The following is a 25140-nucleotide window of genomic DNA, read 5'->3' on the forward strand; positions in this document are numbered from 1 at the left end:
GGTATTTGTTAAGCGCTTACTAGGTGCCAAGCACTGTTCTAAGCTCCAAGGTGATCAGGTTGTCCTACGGGGGGGCCCGCAGGCTTCATCCCCACTTGGCGATTGAGGTCGCTGAGGCGCGGAGAAGTGAAGCGACTGACCCCAAGTCACACAGCCGACAAGCGGCGGAGCGGAGATTGGAACCCAGGACGTTCAGACTGCCGGGCCCGGGCTCTTTCCACCGAGCCGTGCTGCTTCTCTGTGCTTTTAGGATAGTGCCGTGCGCCTACTAAGCGCTCAAAAAGTATGATTCGGTGAAGGAATGAATGAATGAATGTCCTCCCGCTGTCCCGGAACGCCCTCCCTCCTCACTTCCCCCAAATTAGTTCTCTTCCCCCCCTTCAAAGCCCTACTGAGAGCTCACCTCCTCCAGGAGGCCTTCCCAGACTCAGTCCTCCCTTTCCCTCCTCCCCTCCCCATTCCCCCTCTTCCCTCCCTCTGCTCTTCCCCCTTCCCCTCCCCGCAGCACTGTGTCTACTTGTATATATTATATACAGTATATGTGTATACTGTATGTATATATAGTATGTGTGTATATATATATGTATATAGAGAGTATGTATATATATATTTTACATATATATATATATAGATTAGGCCGTAAGCTCGTCAATGGGCAGGGACTGTCTCTGTCTATTGCTGATTTGTCCATTTCAAGTGCTTAGTCCAGCGCTCTGCACATAGTAAGCGCTCAATAAATACTATTGAATGAATGAATATATATTTGTGTGCGTATATATATATATATGGGTATATATATATATATATCTATGTATATATATATTTGAGAAGCAGTGTGACTCAGTGGAGAGAACCCGGGTTTAGGATTCAGAGGTCCTGGGTTCTAATCCCGGCTCCACCACCTGTCAGCTGTGTGACTGTGGGCCAGTCACTTCTCCGGGCCTCAGTTCCTCCTCTGGAAAACGGGGATGAAGAGTGTGAGCCCCACGTGGGACCACCTGATGACCCCGTGTCTCCCCCAGCGCTTAGAACAGTGCTCTGCACATAGTAAGCGCTTAACAAACACCAAAATTATTAGTATTATGCCACTTGTCAGCTGGGTGACTTTGGGCAAGTCACTTCCCTTCTCTGGGCCTCAGTGATCTCATCTGTCAAATGGGGATGAAGCCTGGGAGCCCCACGTGGGAAGACCTGATGACCCTGTATCGCCCCCAGCGCTTAGAACAGTGCTGGGGACATAGTGAGCGCTTAACAAATACCCCAATCATTATTATTATAATTATTCTTTTATTAACGATGGGCCTATATCCACGATTCCATTCATTTGGATGGTATTGCGTCGTCCCGCTCTCCCCCTTTTAGACCGCGAGCGTGTCGTGGGGACAGGGACTGTCTCTCTCTGCATTGTCCATGCCAAGCGCTTAGGGCAGTGCTGTGCACAGGGTAAGCGCTCTGTAAATCGGAATGAATGAGTGAATGAATGAGTGAATGAATGAGTGAGTGAATGAGTGAGTGAATGAATGAGTGAGTGAGTGAATGAGTGAATGAATGAGTGAATGAATGAGTGAGTGAGTGAATGAGTGAGTGAATGAGTGAATGAATGAGTGAGTGAGTGAGTGAATGAGTGAATGAATGAATGAGCGAATGAATGAATGAATGGATGAGGTGGGGTCTGTCAGGGCAGCCCCGCCCCCCTGGAGGCGGACCGGAAGTGTCCGCGGCGGGGACCGGAAGTGGGCGAGGAGGCCGCTCCTCCCCCCCCGCGACTCTATGGTCGGCAAGATGGCGGCGCGTGCGTGGCGGGGGCTGCGGCAGGCGGCCGTCACCCTCCTCGTCCTGGGCGCCCTGCCGCCGCCGCCGCCCCTGCCCCTCCGCGGGCCCGGCCCGGGCCCCGTCGCCGCCGCCGCCGCCTCCGCCGAGCGCTCCAGGTGGCGCGTCCCGGTGCCGCCGGTGAGTCCCGGCGGGCGGCGGACGGGGGGGGAGGGGGAAGGGGAGGGCGCGCTACGGTGGCCGCAGCGGGTCCAGCGGCGACCCGCGAAGCGTCGTGGGGCGGCCGGGCGGGAGAAACAGCGCCGCGCAGTGGCCGGACCCCGGCCTGGCGAGTCACGGATCGCGGGTTCTAATCCCCGCACCTGTCAGCTGGGGGACTTTGGGCCGGTCCCTTCACTTCTCTGGGCCTCAGTCGCCTCCTCTGCCAAATGGGGGTGAAGCCTGGTGCCCCCGTATCTCCCCCAGCGCTTAGAACAGTGCTTGGCACACGGTAAGAGCCTAACCAAGACCAACGTTAGACTGTGAGCCCGTCAGTGGGCAGGGACTGTCTCCATCTGTTGCCGATTGGGGCCATTCCAAGCGCTTAGTACAGTGCTCACTGTCTCGTGGCTTAGTGGAAAGAGCCTAGGCTTGGGAGTCAGAGGCCATGAGTTCGAATCCCTGCTCTGCCACTTGTCAGCTGTGTGGCGGTGGGCGAGTCGCTTCGCTTCTCTGGGCCTCAGTTACCTCGTCTGTAAAATGGGGATTAATTGCGAGCCTCACGTGGGACAACCCGATTACCCGGTATCTACCCCAGCGCTTAGAACAGTGCTCTGCACATAGTAAGCGCTTAACAAATACCAACATTATTATTATTATTGCTCTGCACCTAGGAAGCGCTCAGTAGATACGATTGAATGAATATTATCATTACTAGCTGGGTGCCTTGGGGCCGGTCACTTCACTTCTCTGAGCCTCAGTTCCCTCATCTGGAAAACGGGGTTTGATGATGATAATGTTAATGTTGGATGTGCTGAGCGCTTACTGTGTGCCAAGCACTGTTCTCAGCGCTGGGGGAGGGGATACAGGGTCATCAGGTTGTCCCACGTGGGGCTCACAGTCTTCACCCCCCATTTTCCAGATGAGGGAACCGAGGCCCGGAGAAGTGACTGGCCCAAAGGCCCACAGCTGCTAAGCGGCGGAGCCGGGATTCGAATCCCCACCCCAGGACAGGTCGCTTAGGCAGCGTGTTCAAGGTGGTGTTTCTTAAGCGCTTATATCATTTAGCACAGTTTAGATATAAACCGGTCGGGTGGGACGCCGTCCCCGTCCCACGTGGGGCTCGCCCGTTTCCTCCTCTGAAATGATAACGTCAGTGTCCGTTAAGCGCTTACTAGGCGCCGAGCACCGTTCTAAGCGCTGGGGTAGACACGGGGGAATCAGGTTGCCCCACGTGGGGCTCCCGGTCTTCACCCCCATTTTCCAGATGAGGTCACTGAGGCGCCGAGAAGTGAAGCGACTCGCCCAAAGTCACCCAGCTGACAAGTGGCCGAGCCCGGGTTTCGAACCCGTGACCTCTGACTCCAAAGCCCGGGCTCCTTCCACTGAGCCACGCCGAAATGGGAGGGAAGAGCTGTTGTGGGGAGCTCCTCCGGGGGACAGGATCCTCGGCGCGTAAAGAGGCGCTTAATAAATACCGCAAGGGAACCGAAAACCCCGGCGGCCGGCCGGTCTCCCCTCTGGGTTTCCACTGCTTTGAAATTCAGTGGCCGGGAGCCGTCGGGCCGCGGGTCGGAGTCCGGGCCCCTGCCTCGGCCGCCTCCGGACCCATCCGCCTTCCGTCTTTCAGGGCAGGTCGGAATAAGCCGCTCAGCGGCTGTTCTTCCCCAACGCGCGGGCGGCAGCAGGTGTCGGGGCGGGAGATGAGCCAACAGGAAACGGGAAATGTGTGCGGAGAGGAGACGTTGCAAAAGCGCTGGCGAAATGGAAACCCCTCGGACTCCTCGCTCGGGCTGAGCCGTTGGGCCGAGCCCGGCGCTGAGATGGAGAGGAGGAAGGGGTGGTGGATTTTAATAATAATAATAATAATAATTACGATGCTCGTTAAGGGCTTACTGTGCGCCGGGCACCGTCGTAAGCGCCGAGGTAGATAGAAGCCGATCAGGTGGGACGCGATCCCCGTCCCACGTGGGGCTCTCACTCCTGTCCCCGTTTTCCAGATGAGGTAACTGAGGGCCAGAGAAGCCAAGTGACTTGCCCAAGGTCACACATGTGACATGCGGCGGGCCCGGGATCAGAACCCAGGTTCTTCTGCCGCCCGGGTCCCCGCTCAATCCGCTGAGCCCCGCCGCCTCCGCGATGACGTATGGTCCGATTTGTCAGTAAATATTTAGCCTCCCGAAGGTTTTGGTTAGCGGAGAGTGGACTGTGGCACCTCAGCACTGCGGCGGAGAGTCGCGTGTGCCCATTTGAAGGGGTTAGAAAGCTGGCACCCTTCTGCTTCTCTCTCCTTCCCGCTTTAAAAAAAAAAAAAAAAGATCCCGTCCAGGTCCGACTTTCGGGCCCCTGCCTCCGTGCGATGGGTTTTTACGGACCGCCTCTCACACTTATCGAAGGCCCATCTCCTCCGGGATGCCCTCCCGGACTAAACCCTCCTTTCCTCTCTTCTCCCACTCCCCTCTGCGTCACCCTGACCCGCTCCCTTTATTCGTCACCCCCTTCCAGCCCCACGGCCCTTTCGTTCTGTTTCTGATTTATTTATATTAATGTCTCTCTCCCCCCTGTAGACCCTAAGCTCGTCGTGGGCAGGGAACGTGTCTGTCTCTTATTCTGCTGTACTCTCCCAAGCGCTTAATGCGGTGCTCTGCACGCAGTAAGTCCTCAGGAGATACGATCGAGTAAATGAACGAGTGAACCTCGGAGCCCTTGAGAGAGGACAGCCGTGACACGGTTCACGTTCACCAGACCGGGAAATGAAAACTCTAAGCGATCAACGGTGGCTAATTTGGGATATGACAGATTCCCCCCCCCCCCGGGGGTGAAGAATTGAGAAACCTGTCACAAGATGGTGACGGGCAAACCTCCTCCTCCGTCTCCGCCCACCCGCTTCTGGGAAATGGTGGTCCGGGGCCAGGGACTCTGCTGAAAAGGGCTTCATTCATTCGGTCGTATTTACTGAGCGCTTACTGTGTGCAGAGCACTCCGCCAAGCACTCGGAAAGTACAGTCTGGCAACAGACGGACAACGCTACTCAACAACGGGCTCACGGTTTAGAAGCAGACCGCCTGACCGTGGCGGTATTTACCACGCCCTCACAAATAGGAAGCATCGTGGCTAGAGCCCGGGCCTGGAGGTCAGGAGGATCCGGGTTCTAATTCCGGTTCCACCACTTGTCTGCCGGGTGACCTCGGTCAAGTCGCTTCATTCCTCTGGGCCTCAGTTCCCTCATCTGTAAAATGGGGATTGAGACCGGGAGCCCCACGTGAGACGGGGACTGTGTCCGAGCTGATCATTTTGTGTCTACCCCAGCATTAGAGCGGTGCCTGGCACGTAATAAGGGCTTAATGGATACTGCGATTATTATTATTAAAGGGGAGAGAGAACAGGTATTTTGTCCCCGTCACACAGATGAGGAAACCGAGCGCCAAGGTCCCGCAGCAAGCAAGGGGCCGCGCCGGGACGCCACTCTCCTGCCCGACTCTCGGACCCGTGCTCTTTTCCACAGGGCCCCGCTGCCGCGTCCAGATTAGCCGCCCGTGGTGATTTAGGGTTTTCATTTCCCGTTCCAGCGAACGTGACCCGTACGACACCCTCCCGTTGTCCTCTCCTCTGGGGGCCGAAGTGGTCCGCACCCAGCGGTCCGTAAAAAAAACAAAAACAAGCCGTCGACCCATCGATCAAACTGATCCGAGGGCCCGAAGATTGGATCCGGGTAGTCTTTTTGTTTTAAGCGGGGAGGACCGAATGACGGTCTTCCGTGTTAAATGAGCGGAATGAAGGTAGGGAGTTTCAAGCCTTAGTGAAGCGCTCCGCTCGTAGTAAGGGCTCGGGTATCATTGACCGACTGATGGACTGGAGTTTGTTGGGCCGGGCTACCCAGCCTTGACAAAGCCCGCTAAGTTTTCCAAAGGCCCCAAGCTATGTCCCAAGCAGGGAATGAGTCTGTCGATTGTTATATTTTACTCTCCCAAGCACGGACTACAGCGATCCGCCCAGTAAGCGCTCAATAAACTCGATCGACTGACCTTCTTTCCGCCGTTCTCCTTTCAGGCCAAGAAGTTTTTTAATTTTGGAAAGATCCTCTTCCGCAACAGCACGATCTACCTGAAGTGTGAGTGTTTCCGGGGCTCGGGGGGGGCGAGGCGGGGAAGGGGTCCGTGTGGTCCGCTCCGTTTCCACTTGGCTTCCCTGGTGTCTCCCGCCTCTGGGAAGACTTTCCATTTCTGTGGTTCCCACGTGGGGGGCGGCCCGGGAGTCTCAGCGGGGGTGGGTTTGGCCCCCGAGAACCGCCCCCGTCACCCAACGGGGCCGGTTCCACGCGTTTATTTTGGAGGCCGGAGCTCTTCAGAAGATGCCTTCGCCCATTCTGTGCGCCTCCGCCCCGAGAAGGGGAGGGGCAGGTGTCATTAAAGCCGTGGGCCGGAGACTCCCGGGCCCGGTGGCTTCTCCCCCGCCCCCAAGGATCACTCCGGAACCACCGACCCCGGTCCGGGGAGCGGCTCCCGATTCTCGGGACGCGTTTGAAGCGGTCGGGGGCGAGACCGGGCCCGCCTTTCTAAAGGGGTGGGCGAGACGTAAAGGGATTCCCGCCACTGGCCGCCGTGGGGCTAAAGCGCCAGGGGCAATTCGTTACCTAAACTCTTCTTTCTCTGTTTCGTCTCTGTCTTTCTTCAAGTTGAAGGAGAGACCTGCGACCCTTCGTGGAGTTTCAACGTCTCCTGGTACCTGCGGTACTCTGACTGCTACAATGAAGTCTTCAATTTTGGGGTGAGGACCGGCGGCGGCGCCTGTCCCCCCCAGTCCAGGCCCGAGGGGCCGCCGGCGGAGGGAGAGGTGGCCCGTGGGAGTCCGGAAACGGAGGGGCCCGCGGGCTTCTCTTGGGCCCTCCGCTCCCCGCGACGGCCGGGCTGCCCGTAGCGGTTCGTTCATTCCGTCGGTCGTATCTGTTGAGCGCCGGCTGCCTGCAAAGCGCTGCCCTGAGCACTTGGGAGAGTACAACGCAACAGTAAACGGGGACATCTGCCCACAACGAGCTTACGGTCCAGAGGTCCAGCCCGTAGCCCCGAGGCAGTGGGGTCTGGGTTGGGGGGAGAGCTGGGTCGGGGGAGCCGGGGGAGGAAGCGGGACATCGTCTGCGGGGTCGCCTTTCCCTCGCCACTCCCTTAGACCGTAAGCTTGCCGCGGGCGGGGAGCGTGTCTTATATCGCCCCCTCCCAAGCGCGTGGGACAGCGCTCCGCGCGCAGTCGGCGCTCGATAAATCCGACCGACGGATTAACCGACGGAGATCGGGGGGGGCCCCTGCCATTTGCCATCCCCAGGTGACAGCTGCCGTGAGGCCCCCGCTTCCCGACGCTGATGCCCCGTGACCCCCGGCCCGCACCGGGCGGGGGCGGGGGAGCCGAGGCCGAAGGGAGGGAAGGCGGGTGCAGGCGGGGGTTCGCGCTCCCCTTTCTCCGCCCCTTCGTCGTGGGCCTGGATCCCCAAGGCCTCTCCTCCCCGTCGTCCCCCAAGAGGGACCGATCGCCTTCGCTGCGTCCGTTTCATCGTTTGGTCCGGGGCGGGAGGGGCTGCCCTCGGGCCGCTGCCCGTGCCGGGTCACTCCTCCCGCTCCCCGAGAAGGACCCGGGCATCTCGCGGAAGGGGTTTGGGTTTCGGCGCCCTGGGTCGGTCGGCGTCCCCCCTCACCCCCCCGTCCCGCTGTCCCCCCCCCCCGCAGGACGAACAGGCAGAAAACTACTTTCTGAACACGAAGGAGGAGCACCAGGGCTGGTCCGGCTCCTACGCCGCCGCCCCCCTCTTCTTCCCCAACTGCAGCGAGCTCTTCAAGCCCCAGGTGGGGGCCGAGACGCGGGCCGCCCGCCCGCTCGGTCGGCCCGCCGCGGGGCCGCCCGTGCCACCGGCCCACGTCGTCCCCACGTCGGCCGTCCTCCCTCCCGCCCGCCCCGCCCGCCGCCCCGTCCCGCCCCCGGGCCGACTGCCGTGGGGCTGGCCGCGTCCCTGCCGCCCGGCTCATCCGAAACGAAGCCCGGTAGCAAAGCCGGAGCCCTAAATTCAGGCTCAGCCCATCGCGCCCTGCACTTGAATAGCTCCCCCTCCTCGGAGGGCTGGGATTGGGCTGGGAGTTGTCCCGGAGCAGCGAGACCCTCGCCCCCCCCGCCCCCCCCGAAGCCCGCCGGCTCAGGAGGGAAACGCAACTGCGGAAACCGATAGAGCCCGGGCCCCGGAGGCAGAGGGACCTGGGTTCTAATCCCCGGCCCGGCCGCTTATCGGCTGCGTGACCGTGGGCGAGTCGCGTCGCTTCTCCGCTCCCGTGTCCCCTCCTCTGTAAAATGGGGATGCGGGACTGTGAACCCCACGCGGGACCGTGTCCAACCCGATTAGCTGTATGTACCCCAGCGCTTAGTACGGTCCCTGGCACGTATTAAGCGCTTAATCCCATGGTTTTTAACCATTTAAAATAAAAAATAAGCTGAGGCTTACCGCTTCAGGGAGCCGGGGGGCCTCTCTGCCCCTCGGGGGCGGGGGGGTCCTTCTCGATCCGGGGGTCTAACCGAGGGTCCGTATTTAATGCGGGACTGCGGAGGGTGGCCACAGCTCCCGTTTCTGCTGCTGCTCTGGGCTCCCCCGGGGGTGAGGCGGGGGGGTCTCACCGGGGGGGGGGGGACGGTCCTGGCTTCCCTCGCTAACCATTGGCCCTCTTTGTTTCCCGAAAGGTTTTCAAGCAGGAGCTCGTCCACCCAGCGGCCCTGTCGGGAGAGAAAGCAGAGGTAGCGTCCTTTCCCCGGCGGCGCGGGTCTCTGAGAATGGGCAGCCGGCCCCGGTCGGCTAACGGGTCGTCTGCTTTGTACCCCAGAGCCTGAAGGAGAAGGAAGAGGACGGGATGAACCAGACGGCGGGAGGGGAGAAGCTGGTAGGTCCCCTGAGGCCCTAGGGTGGGTGGCGGGGGAGGGACACCTGGGCGTTTTCAGCCAGCGCTACGTTCCTCCCCCCTGAGTAACGGCTGCAGTATCTGTTACGCGCCTACCGTGTGCCGAGCGCCGTACCGAGCGCCGGGGCGGATTCGAGCCGGTCGGGTTGGACGCGGATCCCGTCCCACCTGAGTTTCCCAGTCTCGGTCCCCCTTTGACAGGCGAGGGAACCGAGGCCCAGAGGAAGGGAAGCGACAAAGAAGCAGCGTGGCTCAGTGGAAAGAGCCCGGGCTTGGGAGTCCGAGGGCATGGGTTCCAGTTCTGGCACCGCCCCTTGCCAGCCGGGTGGCCGTGGGCGAGTCACTTCACTTCTCTGGGCCTCAGTTCCCTCATCTGTAAAGTAGGGATTAACTGTGAGCCTCACGTGGGACATCCCGATTACCCTGTATCTACCCCGGCGCTTAGAACAGTGCTTTGCGCATAGTGAGCGCTTAAATACCAACGTTATCGTTATTAAGCCCTGCTGCTTCTCTAAACTGTAAGCTCCTCGAGGGCAGAGTTGTACTCTCCCAGAGGCGCTTAGTACACGCAGTAAGTGCTCAGTAAATACCGTCGCTGGACCGATGAATCGGCTCGGTTCCGAAGCGCCCTGCCCCCGGCCGGGAGGGCGGCCCCTTTGGCGGAGGCCCCTCTGACCCGTAGGCGGGGCGAGGGCCCGGTCGGGCCGCGGATGGCCACCGGGTTGCCGACCGGGTTGCCGGAGGGCCTTCTCTGCGGCTCCCCCCCCTCCCCCGGCTCGGTCGACCAAGAGAAACAGCGCGGTGTAGTGGCCAGAGCCCAGACCTGGGAGTCGGGAGACCCGGGAGCTGCTTCCGGGTCCGCCGCCTGTCTGCTGTGCGACGGTGGGCGGGTCCCTTCACTTCTCTGGGTGTCGGTTTCCTCATCTAGAAACGGGGCACCGAGACCGTGAGCCCCTTGTGGGACGTGGACCGTGTCTGGCCCGATTAAGATGCGTCTACCCCAGTGCTTAGTACGTGCCGGGCACATAGCGAGCACTTAAATGCCATTGAGAAAAGAAAAAATGAATGGGATCTACTGAACATTTACTGCGCTCAGAGCACCGTGCCCGGCACGTGGGAGAGAACGACGTAACGGCGTCGGGAGATACGTTCCCCGCCCGCGTCGAGCTTCCCGGGGGCCGAGAGGGAGTTTGACTAGCCAGGCGTTCCTCCGTGGGCGTCGCGGGGGACGTTTTCGAACAGGGCGAGGCGGGCCAGACCGCGGCGGTCAGTCCGTTGTATTCACTGAGCACTTACTTGGCGCAGAGCACGGTCCTAAGCGCTCGGGAGGGTACAACGATATAAACGGACACGTTCCCCGCCCGCCGCCAGCTCGCAGTCTAGAGGGGCAGGGAATGGCAGAGGGACGGGCGCCGCGTCCTGGGCACAGCCGGGGTCCGGGGTCTCGGGCGCATCGCCCCTCACGGGACCCCGGGTCTTCCGCTCCGCAGGGAATGAACGCCGTGGTCCGGACGTGGAGAGACGGGCCGTACATCTTCATCGTGCAAGTCGGGATCTCCCCCAAGGAGCCCGGCAGAGATCCCGCGTTGACCTCCGAGGGGCCTATCACCAGTATGTCCGTCTCCCTCTCCGCCCGCCGTCCGGGCGGCGGGCCGGGGGGGGGGGCGGGTGGGGTGGGTCGAGAGCGGGTGGCGGGGGAGTCGCGGGTTCCCCGGGGTGCCCGGGGCGGGCACCCGGGCCGCCAGGCGGCAGCGCCCCCGCCCTCCTGAGACGGGGCGTCCCCCGGGGCGCCGTCTCATCGGCTCGGGCGCCCGCCGTGGCTGTTCGGCGCCAGCGGGGCCGTCTGGGAGTCGGCCCGAAGAGCTGACGGGCCGGTGTCCGGGGGGGAAAGCGCCTGCCGGCCTTCGCCGGCCTCGCCGGGAAGCCCCAGGCGCCACGCCTCGTCTGGAGAGCGGCCTGGGCGGGGATGGCCTCTGCGAACGATTTGCTTTTTGGCTCTCGTTTCTGCCGTTCCCGTGACCCCGTCTCAGGGCTGGTGGTTGGGTAGGCGGAGGCGAACGCTCTCTACGACGAGCATCCCGCTACAACTCTCAGAAGCCTTGGTGCCCCGAGCCGTCGCGCCGCCCTCCCTCTCCCCCCGACAGGGCCGGACATCTTGCACCCTCTCGGGATGGGGCACTTGATCAGTACTGAGGACAGCATTCGTTCATTCGATAGTATTTACCGAGCGCTTACTACGTGCAGAGCGCTGCACTACGCGCTTGGAACGGACGATTCGGCAACAGGGAGAGACCGTCCCCGCCCGGTGTCGGGCTCACGGTCTAATCTACAGCGTGGTCTAGCGGATGGAGCCCGGGTCTGGGAGTCAGAGGACCCGGGTTCTCATCCCGGCTCCGCCGCTCGTCTGCCGCGTGACCTCGGGCCGGTCGCTCTGCCTTTCCGGGCCGCCGTCCCCTCACCCGCGGAACGGGGATTCAGCTCCCGTTCTCCCTCCCGCTTAGACCGGGAGCCCCACGGGGGATCCGATCACCTCCCCATCTACCCCGCCTCTTAGTACGGTGCACGGCGCAGAGTAAGCGCTTAACGAGCCCCACAGTTATTATTACGTTTACAGTGAGCTATATTCAGAACCAGGGAAGTCCAAAACGTTCCCCGCCCAGCTCGCCGTCTAACGAGGGGGACGACAGACACGAGAATATTTCTCAGTAGGGTGATCGAGATCAGGACAGTCGAGCGCACCCGTCCGCATCGGTGCCCGGCTGGTTTTCTGTGGGCGGGGAATGGGGCCGTTGGGTTGTTCTGCTGTCCTCTCCCGGCCGCTTAGTACGATGCTCGGGACACAGTTGGTGTTCAATAAATACGATTCACTGCCCGACTGCGGTCGTAAAGCCCCGAAGGTCAGGGGTGCCGCATTATTATAACGATAATGGTTTTCAAGTGCCCCGTACGTGCCGGGCACCGGAGTGAGCGTCGGCCCACCGGACCAGGTAACTGGAGTCGGCCAGTTTCGGTTGACTTTTCTGACTCCTCGGCCAGACCGGTCCATCGCCGCCTCTGTGTTTTGGCAGTGACCGTGGAAGTGAAGGGTCCCTACGAGTACCTCTCCCTCGCGGACTACCCCCTCATGATCGTGAGTGAAAGCCCCCTCCTCCGCTCACTCCCTCGCTCCGCGGGCGCCCCCCCCCCCCCCCCCCCCAAAACGGGGAAGCCTCCCGGGGCCCGTCCCCAAGAAAGGAAGAGGCGGGTAGAGAATCCGGAAGCCGTTGGGTCTCCCGCGGGCGGGGAGGGGTCATCCCGGCCGGGGCCGGTCGCAACCGATTCGCGGGGCGGACTCTGGAGGCCGGGACGGGTTGTGAGAGCGGAGGCGCGGGGCTCCTGTTTCTCTCCCGGCCCGCCCGGTGCCAGTTCTTCATGGTGATGTGCATCGTGTACGTCCTGTTCGGGGTCCTGTGGCTGGCCTGGTCGGCCTGCTACTGGCGAGATCTCCTGAGGATCCAGTTCTGGATCGGCGCCGTCATCTTCCTGGGGATGCTGGAGAAGGCCGTCTTCTACGCCGAGTTCCAGAACATCCGCTACAAAGGAGAATCGGGTAGGTGGGCGGCGGGGAGGCCGGGGGACCGTGGTCCGGGCGGCGGAATCGTGCCGGGGGGAGCCGCGGATGCCCGGGGCCCGGCCGGAGGGTGGGGTTTTCCAGGGCCGCTGTGGAGAAGCAGGCGCTGGCCCGGGCAGGGGGACTTGAAGAAGCGGGAGACTCCTGAGAGGTCCACGAGCTTTCGGACGGGGAGAAAAGTTGTAGGGGAGCGGGCTGGCCTAGTGGATAGACCCAGTTCCAATCCCAGCTCCGCCACTCGTCTGCTGTGGGACCTCGGACGAGTCACCTCCCTTGGGCCTCGGTTCCCTCCTCTGTAAGAGCGGGATTAAGAGCGTGAGCCCCGCGTGGGACGCGGAACGCGTCCAACCCGACGACCCTGTATCTACCCCAGCGCTGAGTACGGCGTCTGGCTTAACGGACACCACTTGAAAATAAAAAAGAGTCCCGTCCGAGCGGGTCGGGCCGGGGTCCGGCCTGGGGCGCGGAGGTGGGCCGTCTCCCCGTGGCTCCTGACCGGCCTCCCCCCGCGCGTCGCCCTCGCAGTCCGGGGCGCCGTGATCCTGGCCGAACTGCTGTCCGCCGTGAAGCGTTCGCTAGCCCGGACCCTGGTCATCATCGTCAGCCTGGGCTACGGGATCGTCAAGTGAGTAGGCTGCCGACCCGGGGGGGGCGGGGCCTTGGCTTGAAGGGCCGCTGTGGGGCGAGGCCCCTCGAGCCTGGCGAGGCGAGGGTCCTCGTGGGTTGGGGGGGGGGGGGGGCGGTCCCTCCCGGAGCCGGCGACGGGGGCAGGGGGCCGGCAGCCCCCCGGGCGGACCCGGACGGGAGTAGGCGGCCCCGCGGCTCCGGGCAGAGGCTGACGGGTAGCGCGCGCGCGGCCCGGGGCCGGGGAGGGGGGGCCGGCCGCCCCGATAGAGGGGAGCCACCCGGCCCTCGCGGTCCTCTTCCTTCCAGGCCGCGGCTGGGCGTGACGCTCCACAAGGTGGTGGTGGCGGGAGCCTTGTACCTGCTCTTCTCCGGCATGGAGGGCGTCCTCCGCGTCACCGGGGTGAGCCCAGCGGGGGCTCGCGGGGGAGACCGGGGGGCGGCGGGGAGGGCAGAGCCGGAAGAGGCTCCCGGGAGGGGGTCTGTTTTTGCCCCAGCTGCGCTCCCTCCCCTCTCCCCCTAGGCAGAGAGACCGATCCGGTCCTTCTCCTCTTCCTCCTCCTCCTCCTCCTCCAGAAGAAGATTCTTGCATTCGGGGCGTCACCCCGTTGGGGCGGGTGGGACAAGATCCCCTGCCCCCCTCCCCACAAAGAATCGAGACGGTCTGCGTCGCCCTCCCCCGGGGATCGCCTCTCACCCCGAGGGGGAACGTGGCCCAACTCACCCTTCGCCGGCTAGCGGAGCCTCTCCGATCGACCGGCTCCCCAGCTTCGGAGCCGGCCGTCAGTGTTGCGGCTGATTAAGCCTCCCGTTTTGCAGGCGGGGTAACCGAGGCACGGAGAAGTCGAAGTCACTTGCCCGACAGGTTGGCGGAGCCGGGATCGGAACCCGGGTCCTCGGACTCCCAGGCCCGGGCTCTTTCCGGCGGCCTTGTCGGAAGACGTTCTCTTTCCCTGGATTCCACTGGGTTGTCAACTCCTCCAGGGCAGGGAATGCGTCCGATTCCGTCGATCCCTCCCGAGCGCTCAGTACGGGCTCCCGCACACACCGAGCGCTCGGTAAATACTATCGATTGATGGATCTCCCACAGCCTGGCCTAGTGGAAAGAGCCCGGGCCGGGGAGTCAGAGCACCCGGGTTCTGATCCCAGCTCTGCCACTTCGCCGGGTGACGCCGGGCGAGTCGCTTCTCTGCGCCTCGGTTTCCTCAGATGAAAAGTAGGGACGAAATCCCCCTCCTCCCTCCTTACCTGGACCGGGAGCCCCGTGTCGGGCGGGGACTGGGTCTGACACGTTCAACTCACGTCTGCGCCGGCGCTAGGAACGGCGTTTGACGCGCAGTAGGCGCCCAACACGCGGAGTACCGTAGCGGATAGAGAGCGCGGGCCCGGGAGTCGGAAGATCATGGGTTCTGATCCCGGCTCCCCGACTCGTCTGCCGGGTGGCCTTGGGCGGGGCACTTCTCCGTGCCTCAGTTCCCTCGTCTGTCAAACGGGGCTGGAGACGGTGAGCCCCACGTGGGACAGGGACTGCGTCCTGCCCCGTTTGCTTATATCCACCCCGGCGCTCAGTACGGTGACTGGCGATGCAGTGAGCGCTTAACAAATACCATTTTTTTTTAAAAAAGTACCATAAAAAGAAAATTCCCCCGCATCTCATCGGTCCCCGAGGGTCTTGGGAAGTGCTAACCCCGTCTGCCTCCGGTTTTTGTCTTCTCTCCGCCTCTCCCGCTCCAGTCTTTCTATGGGCCCCTGGTCCTGATGGCCAACCTGGCCCTGTCTGCCATCGACTCCTGCGTCATTTTATGGATATCCTTTCCGGGCCGGGCCGCGGGGAGGGGGAGCGTCCGGTCAGGAGCCCCGGGGCCGAGCCCCGAGGCCAGCCTGGTCCCCTCCGCCTCGTCCGGCTGGGTAGGCGGGCGTCCCGACGGGAAGCGGGCACGGGAAGCGCCGCCGGTCGTCGCCCGCGGAGAAGCCAGCCGCACCTGCCTCCTCCCGGGGGCTGGCGGCGAGGGGGTCGGGGTGGCCGGGTGCCAGCGGGAACTGGGGCCGCCGACGAGTGCTGCCATCTTAGCCGGGGATGGCTGGAGAAACGCTTCGGGGGGGCGTGTGCGTCGTGTATGTGTGCGTAGCGAGCAGCCGCGCGGCCTAGCGGATAGCGCGCGGGCCTGGGAATCGGGGCGGGGGGGATCCCGCTCCGCCGTTTACCTTGGGCCGATCACTTCTCTGTGCCTCAGCGACCTGATCGGCGAAATGGGGGCTCGGACCGTGAGCCCTACGCGGGGCTGGGACTGCGTCCGACCCAGTTATTCGTTCATTCAGTAGTATTTATGGAGCGCTTACTACGTGCAGAGCACTGTACCGAGCGCTTGGAACGAACAGGTCGGCAACAGATAGAGACGGTCCCTGCCGTTTGACGGGCTTACGGTCTGATCGGGGGAGACGGACGGACGAGAACAATTACCTTGGATCTACCCCGGCGCCTGGTACAGAGCCCGGCACGTAGTAAGCGCCTAAAAAATAGCATCACTGTGATTACATATGTGGGGGGGGGGGCGGTGAGGGCAGACCCCCCCCCCCCGGTCCCTCCCCCTGGGTCCGCCCCGGTGGCTCGTTTTCCGGTCCGCGGGGTTCAGACGGTCGTATTTATCGAGCGCTTACTCGGCGCGGAACACCGTGCCTTTCAGAGCTGTGGTCTAGCCGCTTTCCCCGGGCCCTGCCGGTGCTCCCCCTTCACGCCCTCCTCTTCTCTTCCCTCCCCGCGCTTTCTCACCGCGTCTTTCTCTTTGTCTGCAGGCCCAGTCAGATCTTGCTTCCTTGGCTTTCATTCCCTTGGCTTTCCTAGATACCGCCCTGTGCTGGTGGATATCCTTCTCTTACCTGTGGGGCGACGACGGGCTCTCGCGGGGGCCCCCCGCCTCCCACCCCGAACGGGGGCGGGACGGTACTTCGGGTCTCCGGGCCCGAGGGGGCCCTTTAACCCACCCTCAGCTCAGGGCCCCCGGGCGCCGGTCACCGCGGGGCGAAGGGGGAGGAGGGGCCCCCGGGGTGTTCCTCGGTTTCCCCGGGAGGCAGAGGAGCGGGCCGGAGGCCGGGGTTTCTCGGACCGGGCCAACCGGGCGGCTGTGGGGCCGTCACCTCGAGAGGTCCGGGCGCCTGGCTGTGCCGTTTTCGGATCCGCTGATGATGACGCGCGGCCGGGCCTGAGGGGCTTCGGCTGGGATCGGCCGCGAGGCTTGACCCCCCCCCCCCCCCCCAGAACGGGGGGTACGGGCTGGTGCCCGGACGGGAGTCGAGCGGGCGGACCTCCCGAGATGAATCTCGGTCCAGTCGCCGGGAGACAAGTCTCCGCCCCGGGGCCGGCCAACCTGGCCGGACCGGATTTGGCTCGGATCCCCGGGAGCCTCCTGTCTCCCCGCCTCTCCCGGAAAGGGAACGGGGGTCCCGGAACGGGAAGCGCGGGCCGGGGGCGTCCGCCGGTCCGCCTCGGTGCCGGGAGGGCACGTCCGGCGCCCCTCCCGCCCCCGCGGAGGGTGGCTGAGCCGGGGCCGGCCTCCTGGCCGGCCCGTGTTGCGTGCGCGCGGTTCCTTGGAGAGCCGTTTGGGGAGGGTGGGGGGCGAGGGCCGCCGCCCCGCCTCGCCCCGCCCCCGGGGCCGTCGATCTGGCCTCCCCCCGCCCACCACTCCGACTTCCTTGACTCGCCAACACATCTTCATCAGCCTGACCCAGACGATGAAGCTGCTGAAGCTGCGGAGGAACGTGGTGAAGCTGTCCCTCTACCGGCACTTCACCAACACCCTCATCCTGGCCGTGGCCGGTGAGACGTCGTCCCCGTCGGCCGTCCCCGGGGCGGGGGGGGGGGGGGCGGAGCCGGCCGGGAGGGTTCCGGCGGCTCCCCCCGCCGCCTGGTGATGGGAGGGCGAGGTTCCGCGGGGGCAGAGCCGGCGGGATGGGCGCCGTCGACCCGGTCCCCGGGGGCACGTCGACGACCGGGAGCCCTCCTGCCCGCCCCGGGGGATGGCGGGGCGGGGCGGGGCGTCGTCGCCGGCGGCTCTCCTGGGGCGCGTAGGCGGGGCCCCGGGACTGAGCCTCTCGTGACCGGGTCCGTCGCCCACAGCGTCGATCGTGTTCATCATCTGGACCACCGTGAAGTTCCGGCTGGTGGACTGTCAGTCGGTGAGCGGCGGGGAGGGCGCTCCCCCGCGAGGGCCGTCTCCCGGGCGCCAGGGCGACCCAGAGGGCATCGGGGAGGGTTCCGCGAAGGCGGCCGGAGCGGGGAGGTGGAGGGGACGGCCGTCCCCCGACCCCGGCCCCGCTGACTGGCCTCTCCCCGTGGCAGGACTGGCAGGAGCTGTGGGTGGACGATGCCATCTGGAGATTGCTGTTCTCCACGATCCTCTTCGTCATCATGGTTCTGTGGAGGCCGTCGGCAAACAACCAAAGGTGCCCGCCTCTCCTCTCCATCTCCGGGCTCGGCGCGGTGGCAGGCTGGGTGACGGTTCCCCGTGCTCCGAGGGACACCGGGCCATCCCCGCGCCCGTCTCCGGAGGGGCGAGAGGGGCCGTATGTCCCGAGGGACCCCGTGCCCGTCTCTGCGGGGGGCGAGAAGGGCTCTCCCTAGCGGGTTTCTGCCTGGACGGAGGGAGGGTGGAATTTTTTTCTTTTAACGATATTTAAGCCCTTACTGTGTTTCCATTACTGTTCCTCACTCGGGGATAGGTACAAGTTATCAGGCTGGGCGTAGGCCCCGTCCCGCATGGAGCTCACAATCTAAGTAGGATCGCCGGTTCTCAGTTGAGGGAGTCGGGGTGCAGAGAATTTACGTGACCCGTCACGCGGCTTGCATCGGACACCCTGTTTATATTAGGTATCCCGACACTAAGGACTAACTTGGCAAGCTCCGCCCTAAGCCTCGGGGGCGACGGGAGTTCATCGGATCGGATGCGGTGCCCGCCTCCCTCGGGGCGCGCTGTCTTAAAGGGGAGGGAGGAGGGGGTGTCTGATTCCCATTTTGCGGATGAGAGGAAAATGCAGCTCAGACAGGGTAGATGACTCGCCCGCCCTCACGCAGCAGGTTAGAGGCGACTTCTGAACCCGGGTCTCAAGACCCCCCGGGCCACGCTGCCTCCGAACCGACCGGGGCCTGCGTCAGCCCCTCCCCGCCACGCCGTCTCTTCCGAGGACGGACCTCCCTTCAATTAATCGGTCGTTGACTGAGAGCTTACCGTGTGCAGGGCACCGTACTGAGCACTTGGGAGAGTGTAATACAACGGAGTCCACAGATAGGTTCCCTGCCCACGGCCGAGTTTACGGTCTGAAGAGGGAGACAGACATTAGTACGAATAAGTGCCGCGGGGCTGAGGTAGGGGGGCATCAAGGGAGCAAATCTAAATTCAGGGGAGACGCAGAAGGGAGCGGGAAAAGAAATGAGGGCTTAAGGAAGGTCTTTCGGAGGAGATGCGCCTTCAAGAAGGCTTTGAGGCGGGGGAGAGTCGTCGTCGTCTGCCGGGATGCTCGGTCGAGAGCGTCGAGGGGGTGCTGAGGGAGCGGGGGGCGGGGACCGGCGGGGCCTCGCCTCCCTGCTCCGAAACGTCCCCCCGGGACGTCACCACTGTCGTTTTCCCCCGTGGTGATTTCAACTCCAAGTCTCTCCTTTTCTCTCCGGCCCTCCTGGCCCACAGATTTGCTTTCTCCCCACTGTCAGAAGAAGAGGAGGAAGATGAACAGAAGGAGCCCATGCTCAAAGAAAGCTTTGGTAGGTACAGAATCCACCCTTAGGTTATTTTATTTTACTTTTTTCATGGCGTTTGTTAACCGTGTCACCCACGTCAGACTCTATTCTAAGCACTGGGGCGGGTACAGGTTAAACGGTCGAACAGAGTCCCTGGCTCTCCTGGGGCTCACGGTCTTAAGTGGGAGGGAGAACAGGGATTGAATCCCCGTTTTACAGTTGCGGCAGCTGAGGCCCAGAGAAGCGAAATGACCTGCCCGAGGTCACACAGCAGACAGGTGGCGGAGCCGGGATTAGAACCCACGACCTCTGACTCCCAGGCCCCGGGCTCTTTCCACTAGGCCATGCGGCTTTTGTAACACTAATAATGTTTTTTACCGATCACGGACCTAGGCGCTCAGCTCTAAGGCTGATGCAAATCATCTGGTCGGACACGTACTTTACCTTTTATTTTATATGTTTGATTTTTTTTTTAACGGTATTTAAGCGCTTACTCCGTGCCGGGGTTTAGAAGATAATGGACTGTGTCGAGAGTCCCACGCCGGGCTCACAGTCCTAATCCCCATTGTACAGACGAGGGAACTGAGGCCCAGAGAACCGAAGCGACCGGCCGGGCCGGGATGAGAACCCAGGTCCTTCCAACTCCCAGGCCCGGGCTCCGTTCTCGCTGCTTCTCCCGAGCTTATCACCTAAGAGAGCGAGTGGCTTCTCCCCGTTTTACTGATGGGGAAACTGAGGCCCGGAGGGATTAAATGACTGAGAGACCTCTTCGGAGGGGCGAGGCAGGACGCCCGTGATGGAGGAGGGAGGGGGCTGCCCCCTGCCCTTCCACCACGTCCGGCCACCGACTGGGAATTCTGGACCCTTGGGCGTTTCCCCGCCCCGACCGCTCCTCCCTTGGGCCGAGCCGACCGTCCCGCTTGACCCGACTGTCTCCCTTCTGCAGAAGGGATGAAAATGAGAAGCACGAAACAGGAGCCAAACGGAAATAGCAAAGCCAACAAAGCTGTGAGTACGATGACTCTTTTTCCTCTCTCCTCCCACCGCCTCCCTCTTCTGCCCTGGCTCCCCCCCCCCCCCCAAAAGCCCAATCGTCAGTCTCTCTGTGAACCCCTCAAAGCGCTTCGACGGTCACCCCGGCCCCGCGGCACTTAAGGAAGATCGCAGTCGATCGGTGGTATTTCTCGAGCGCTCACCGTGTCGGAGAGTGTAACTCGACAGACTCAGCGGATGGGTTCCCCGCCCACAGTGAGCTTCCCATATCCCTATTCTCTACTATTTCCCCCCTCTGTAATTTGTTTAAATGTCTCTCTCCACCCGTAGACTGTAAACTTTTTGTGGTCTGGGGTCTCCTCTGCCAGGTCCGGCTTATAATACTTGCCCAAGTGCTTAGTAGAGTGCTCTGCACACAGTAAGTGCTCAGTAAGGGCGGGGATTGTCTCTGTCTGTTGCCAGATTGAACGTTCCGAGCGCTTAGTACAGTGCCCTGCACATAGTAAGCGCTCAATAAATACTATCGAAAGAATGAAGGAGTGAAGTACGGTGCCCTGCACGTAGTAAGCGCTCACTAAATACTATTGAGTGAGTGAATGAATGAATAAATCCCTTATGATCTGTATTAAGCACTTACTATGTGCCAGACACATATAATAATAGTAACGGTGGTATTTGTTAAGCGCTTGCTATGTGCCAAGCACTGCTCTAAGCGCTGGGGGGGGGGCGGGGGGGATACAGGGTCATCAGTTGGTCCCCCGTGGGGCTCACAGTCTTAATCCCCGTTTTACAGATGAGGGAACTGAGGCACAGAGAAGCGAAGTGACCGGCCCAAAGTCACATAGTAGACAAATGGCGGGGCTGGGATTGGGACCCAGGTCCTCTGACTCGGCGCTAAACAGACAGAATTAAAAAATAAATGCGTAAGTAAGGAGGTTGGCAGAGCATGTCGGGGACCTGGGTTCTAATCCCAGCCCCGCCTCTTGCCTGCCGTGGGACCTGGGGCAAGATATTTCACTTCTCTGCGCGTAGGTCTCCTCAGCTGTAAAGGGAGGATAACCATTCTCCCGGACGATTAGACTGTGAGTACTCTGCTGGGGGCTTAGGGACCGTGAGTGGTCTAATTAATTCGTACCGACCACAGCATTTAGAACAGCATCTGACATACAGTAAGCACCTTTAGCAAATACCATTTCGTAAAAAAAAAAAAAGTCTCGGAATCCGGCGTCCCTTTCTGAGACCTCTCTCCGGGCCTGCCAGACTGCTCAGAAGATGATAATAGTAACAATGTTGGTGTCTGTTAAGCGCTCACTATGTGCAGAGCACTGTTCTAAGCGCAAGGGGAGATACAGGGTCATCGGGTGGTCCCACGTGGGGCTCACAGTTAATCCCCATTTGCCAGATGAGGTCACCGAGGCCCAGAGAAGCGAAGTGACTCGCCCACGGTCACACAGCTGCCAAGTGGCAGGGTCGGGAACCGAACCCGTGACCTCCGACTCCCAAGCCCGGGCTCTTTCCACTGAGCCCCGCTGCTTCTCAGGAGCTGGGCCGGGTCCCCCCCCCCCCCCCGGGTCTCGGCGGAGACCCTCACCTCTCGTCACGGCCCCTCCGTCCCCCGCCGCCCTTCCCCCTGCTGACGTCTCCCACTTGCCCGTCTCCAGCAGGAAGACGACTTGAAGTGGGTGGAGGAGAACGTCCCCTCTTCGGTGACAGACGTGTGAGTACCCGAACGGCGGGGCCGGGGCCGCGGCCGCCTCGCGGGGGGGGGGGGGGTGGCGGAAGGCACAGCCCCTCCGCCCCTCCAGAATGAAGGGGATGGGGCGGTGGTGATCCAGAGAGGGGAGAGGGCCCCGGGAGTGGCCGGAGGACCCGAATGACAGCGTTCCGAGGAGGAGGTGACACCGCTCCCCGGCAGGGAGGGTCGAGACCGTGGGCCGAGGCGGCCAGGAGGGAGCTACGGGAGAGACCCGGGAGGGGTCGGCCGAATCCTCGAAGGGAGTTCTCACCGGGAACGGCCGGCCGAGGGATCCCCCTCGGCATCCGCCGCCCGGCCGGACCCTGGCAGGCGGCCTCGGGCTTCCGGAACGGGTCCCCTCTCAAGAAGGACGTAGAGCCGCCATTCTGTCTTCGACCCATTCTGGCCGCCCTGGGCCGAGCCGGGTGGGCCGAGCGCGACCCGGGCGGTAAAGCTTGGCGGGTTTGCCGCCTCTAACCCCCGTGATGTTTCTTCCCTCCCTAGGGCGCTCCCGGCCCTGCTGGACTCCGACGAGGTCGGTCAGGAGCGTTGGGCACGGACGGGGGGGGTGTCGGGGCGGCGGGAGGGTCCCGGGGGAGCCCGGAGGGCCGGACCGACCCCGTCAAGTCGCGGGCGGGGGGACCGGAGACGGGCCTTACGGGAGGGGCGGCGTCGGGGAACGCCCGTCCGTCCCTGTCCTCGTCCCTCCGGCCCGCTCGGCCTCCGAGGAGAATTCGGTTCTTCCCGGAGGGAGCCGCGGCCTCGTGAGAGAGCCGTCAGCGGAGGGGGGAGAAGTGGAGGGGTGACCGCAGGCCCGCCCGGGTCCTCCCCTCTTCGGCCGCCCGACCACGTTGAGCCGCGGAGCTGCGGCCTCCTGGAGAGGCCGCGAAAGCGATGGGTGCCCGAGTCCGGGCCCCCGAACGCGAGCCAGCCTTGCCCCCTAGGAGCGGATGATCACCCACTTTGAGAGATCCAAGATGGAGTGACGGCGGGAGACTTCTCACAACCGAGTGCACTAGCGTCCGGCGGGGGAACGCGTCGGGGCGCGGCCGCCGCCCCCGACCCCGGGCGACGACGTGAGCCCCCATCTCTTCCTTGGCCGTCAACGCCTTAGCGCCGGAGAGCGGTACCGGTCCCCTCCCGGCCCCGGGGGGGACCCGGCCCCAGGACGATCCTCGAATTTTCCCAAACGATCCCCATCTGCCCCTCCCCTCCCCCCCCCCCCCCGGCACCCTGGCTCCGATGCCGGCCCGGTCTCCACGTGTAGTCCTCAAACCCCCTCGCGACGTTCTCAGCCACCTGATCCGTCCCACTGAGATATTTAATCCCCACCCCCGGCCGTTGGGTCGGCCACGGCCTCCAGGCGGGACCGGCGGGGGCGTGCGGAAGGTGGTCTGTGATTTTATTTTATTTATTTATTATTTTGGGATAGGGAGGGTGTCGGGGAGGAAGGCGTTAATGATCTCTCCCGTCCTCGGGCGGGGGGAGGCTACGCAATGTGTTTCGCTACTGTGAGGGGAAGGGGCCGTTCCGGCCCAGAAGCCCCCTTCTCCCCGCCCGACTCGGAAGGTACCCCCGGAATTAAGGTACCGAAAGGAGAGGGAGTTGGGAAGAGGTGACTGTGATTCAGATTCTAAAAAAAAAAAAAAAAAAAAAAAGTGCAATTTTGTTTACAAAAACGGTGTATCTTACAGGGGGCTTCTATTTCAGATGCAATTTAGAGAGGGGGGAATGTCAGCTCAACCCTTCGGGGGCGGCGGGCCGGGCGGCGACTGGAGATGGACCCCCCCCCCGCCTCGCCGATCCCGGGGGTCGAGAGGGTGTCGGAGGGGAGTTTGGGGGTCGAGGCCCCCAGTCGGAGAGTCCAGGCCCGGTCTTCCGCCGGAGGGGCCGGCGGCTTCGGGGTAGGGCAGCAGACCCGCGGAGAAAACCGGGCCCTCCCGCTCCTTCCCGGCATCCTCCCGGAGCGGTAGGGGCCGGGGGCCGGCGGCTCGTCGTCTCCTTTCCGATTTGCTTCTCGAAGATCGGAGGCATCCCAGGGAATTGCTGCCCAGCGGTGCCTTTATTATTTTTCTTTCTTCCTCCTTTCCCGTGTTTGTTTTCACTGCTTCTGCCCTCCCAGGTTGCGGTCTTCTGTTCCGAATACGACGTTCTCGGCATATTTTTAATGTAAAAAAAAAAAAAAAGGCTAACAGGTAAATGGTGATTTTTTTGTCGTCGTGGTGGTGGTTTCTTTTCAGACGTCGTCCGGGACCCGGGTTATTCCCCAGTTCCCGTTCTTCCCTGCGTCTCGGGACATCCCTCACTTCCGCCCCTGGGGCTGAACTAGCTCTCCGGCCTGAGGTCTGGGGCGCTTTTTGGCCGGAGCCGGTGGAGTCTCTAAGCTGGCGGCCCCCGTTTCCAGGAGACTGGGTGGGATCGGTCGCCTGCCCGGATTTATTATGGTAGTTAAGCCCTTAGTATGTGTCCAAACGTTGTTCTAAGCGCTGGGCTTAGATACAAGTCGATCAGGTCGGACCCGATCCCTGCCCCGCGTGGGGCTCACGGTCCCGGTAGGAGGGAGAACGGGGATCGAATCCCCATCTGACGGTTGAGGAGAGAGGCCCTCGTCGCTATTTCGGAATCTCCCAAGTGCTTAGGACGGTGCTCTGCACACCATAAGTGCTCCTCAAATACCGTCGAAGGAAGAGAGCGGGTTAGAAGACCAGCCCCTGCCCGTCGGTTGCCTCCAATCGTGTGACATCCCCCGAGAACCCACCGGGAACCTTCCAACCCCTCCGCACCCTCTTAACAATGTCGGTATCTAAGCGCTCACTGTGGGCCGAGCACCGCTCCAAGCGCTGGGGGGATACGGAGATCAGGTTGCCCCGCGTGAGGCTCACGGTCTTCAGCCCCGTTTTCCAGATGAGGGAACTGCCACTTGTCTGCTCTGTGACTGCGGGCGAGTCACTTCACTTCTCTGGGCCTCAGTGACCTCATCTGGAAAATGGGGATTAACAGCTGTGAGCCTCACGGGGGACAACCCGACGACCCCCGTGTCTCCCCCAGCGCTTAGAACGGCGCTCTGCACGTAGTAAGCGCTTAACCAATACCGTCATTCTTCTTCTTCTTCTTAATAGGCTCCACGACTATCCCCTCCCCGCCCTCCCCCCTCAACTCCTAATCCGGGCTCAGCCTCTCGTCTGCTGCGGGACCTTGGAAAAATCACTTCCCTGGGCTTCGGTTACCTCATCCGTAAAATGGGCTTTCGAGCATCCTTTGGGTTTTCCCTGCCCGGCGGGCTTCCGATTTTCCACCCGGCATAAGGAGAATTGACGGTTTCGTGAAGGCCAAATCTGTATTTTTAAGAAAGAAACCCCCAGAACAGAAACAGGCCTAGAGATCGTCCATCTCCCCATCTAGACTGTGAAGCTTGTTCCGGGCAGGGAAAGTGAATCCCAGAGAAGCAGCGTGGTTTAGTGGAAAGAGCCCGGGTTTGGGAGTCGGAGGACGTGGGTTCCGATCCCGCCTCCGCCGCTCGTCTGCTGTGTGGCCTCGGGCGAGCCGCTGAACC

General features: G+C 62.6%; 1 protein-coding gene across 4 annotated transcripts; it reads left to right on the plus strand.

The window, feature by feature from the left end:
* Positions 1 to 1765: 1765 nt before the first annotated feature.
* TMEM87A (transmembrane protein 87A) lies at positions 1766 to 23803 on the plus strand. Of its 4 annotated transcripts, none has more exons than XM_029078221.2 (20): positions 1766 to 1950; positions 6019 to 6079; positions 6644 to 6735; positions 7686 to 7802; positions 8683 to 8736; positions 8823 to 8879; positions 10388 to 10508; positions 11966 to 12027; positions 12303 to 12486; positions 13033 to 13132; positions 13441 to 13534; positions 14866 to 14937; positions 16837 to 16945; positions 17246 to 17304; positions 17468 to 17571; positions 18810 to 18883; positions 19806 to 19867; positions 21517 to 21569; positions 22092 to 22122; positions 22532 to 23803. In XM_029078221.2, the coding sequence occupies exons 1-20, from the start codon at positions 1771 to 1773 to the stop codon at positions 22571 to 22573; spliced, it is 1728 nt and encodes a 575-aa protein (XP_028934054.1). In that variant the 5' UTR covers positions 1766 to 1770; the 3' UTR covers positions 22574 to 23803. The 4 variants fall into 4 exon arrangements, with proteins under 4 accessions (XP_028934054.1, XP_028934055.1, XP_028934052.1 ...); XM_029078222.2 differs by lacking the exon at positions 14866 to 14937 and adding an exon at positions 15925 to 15993 and having other exon boundaries at positions 1767 to 1950; XM_029078219.1 differs by having other exon boundaries at positions 1768 to 1950; positions 21514 to 21569.
* The last annotated feature ends 1337 nt before the right edge of the window (positions 23804 to 25140 follow it).

The sequence above is a fragment of the Ornithorhynchus anatinus genome, chromosome 13, assembly GCF_004115215.2.
Source record: "Ornithorhynchus anatinus isolate Pmale09 chromosome 13, mOrnAna1.pri.v4, whole genome shotgun sequence".
Lineage (NCBI taxonomy): Eukaryota > Metazoa > Chordata > Mammalia > Monotremata > Ornithorhynchidae > Ornithorhynchus > Ornithorhynchus anatinus.

What these genes read in the sequence shown, in the direction of transcription:
- TMEM87A (XM_029078219.1), top strand. Translation starts at nt 1,771, where the DNA reads ATGGTCGGCAAGATGGCGGCGCGTGCGTGGCGGGGGCTGCGGCAGGCG. An exon ending in ATGAAGTCTTCAATTTTGGG is followed by an intron (nt 6,736 to 7,685) that starts GTGAGGACCGGC and finishes CCCCCCCCGCAG; the next exon opens with GACGAACAGGCAGAAAACTA. An exon ending in TGTCGGGAGAGAAAGCAGAG is followed by an intron (nt 8,737 to 8,822) that starts GTAGCGTCCTTT and finishes TTTGTACCCCAG; the next exon opens with AGCCTGAAGGAGAAGGAAGA.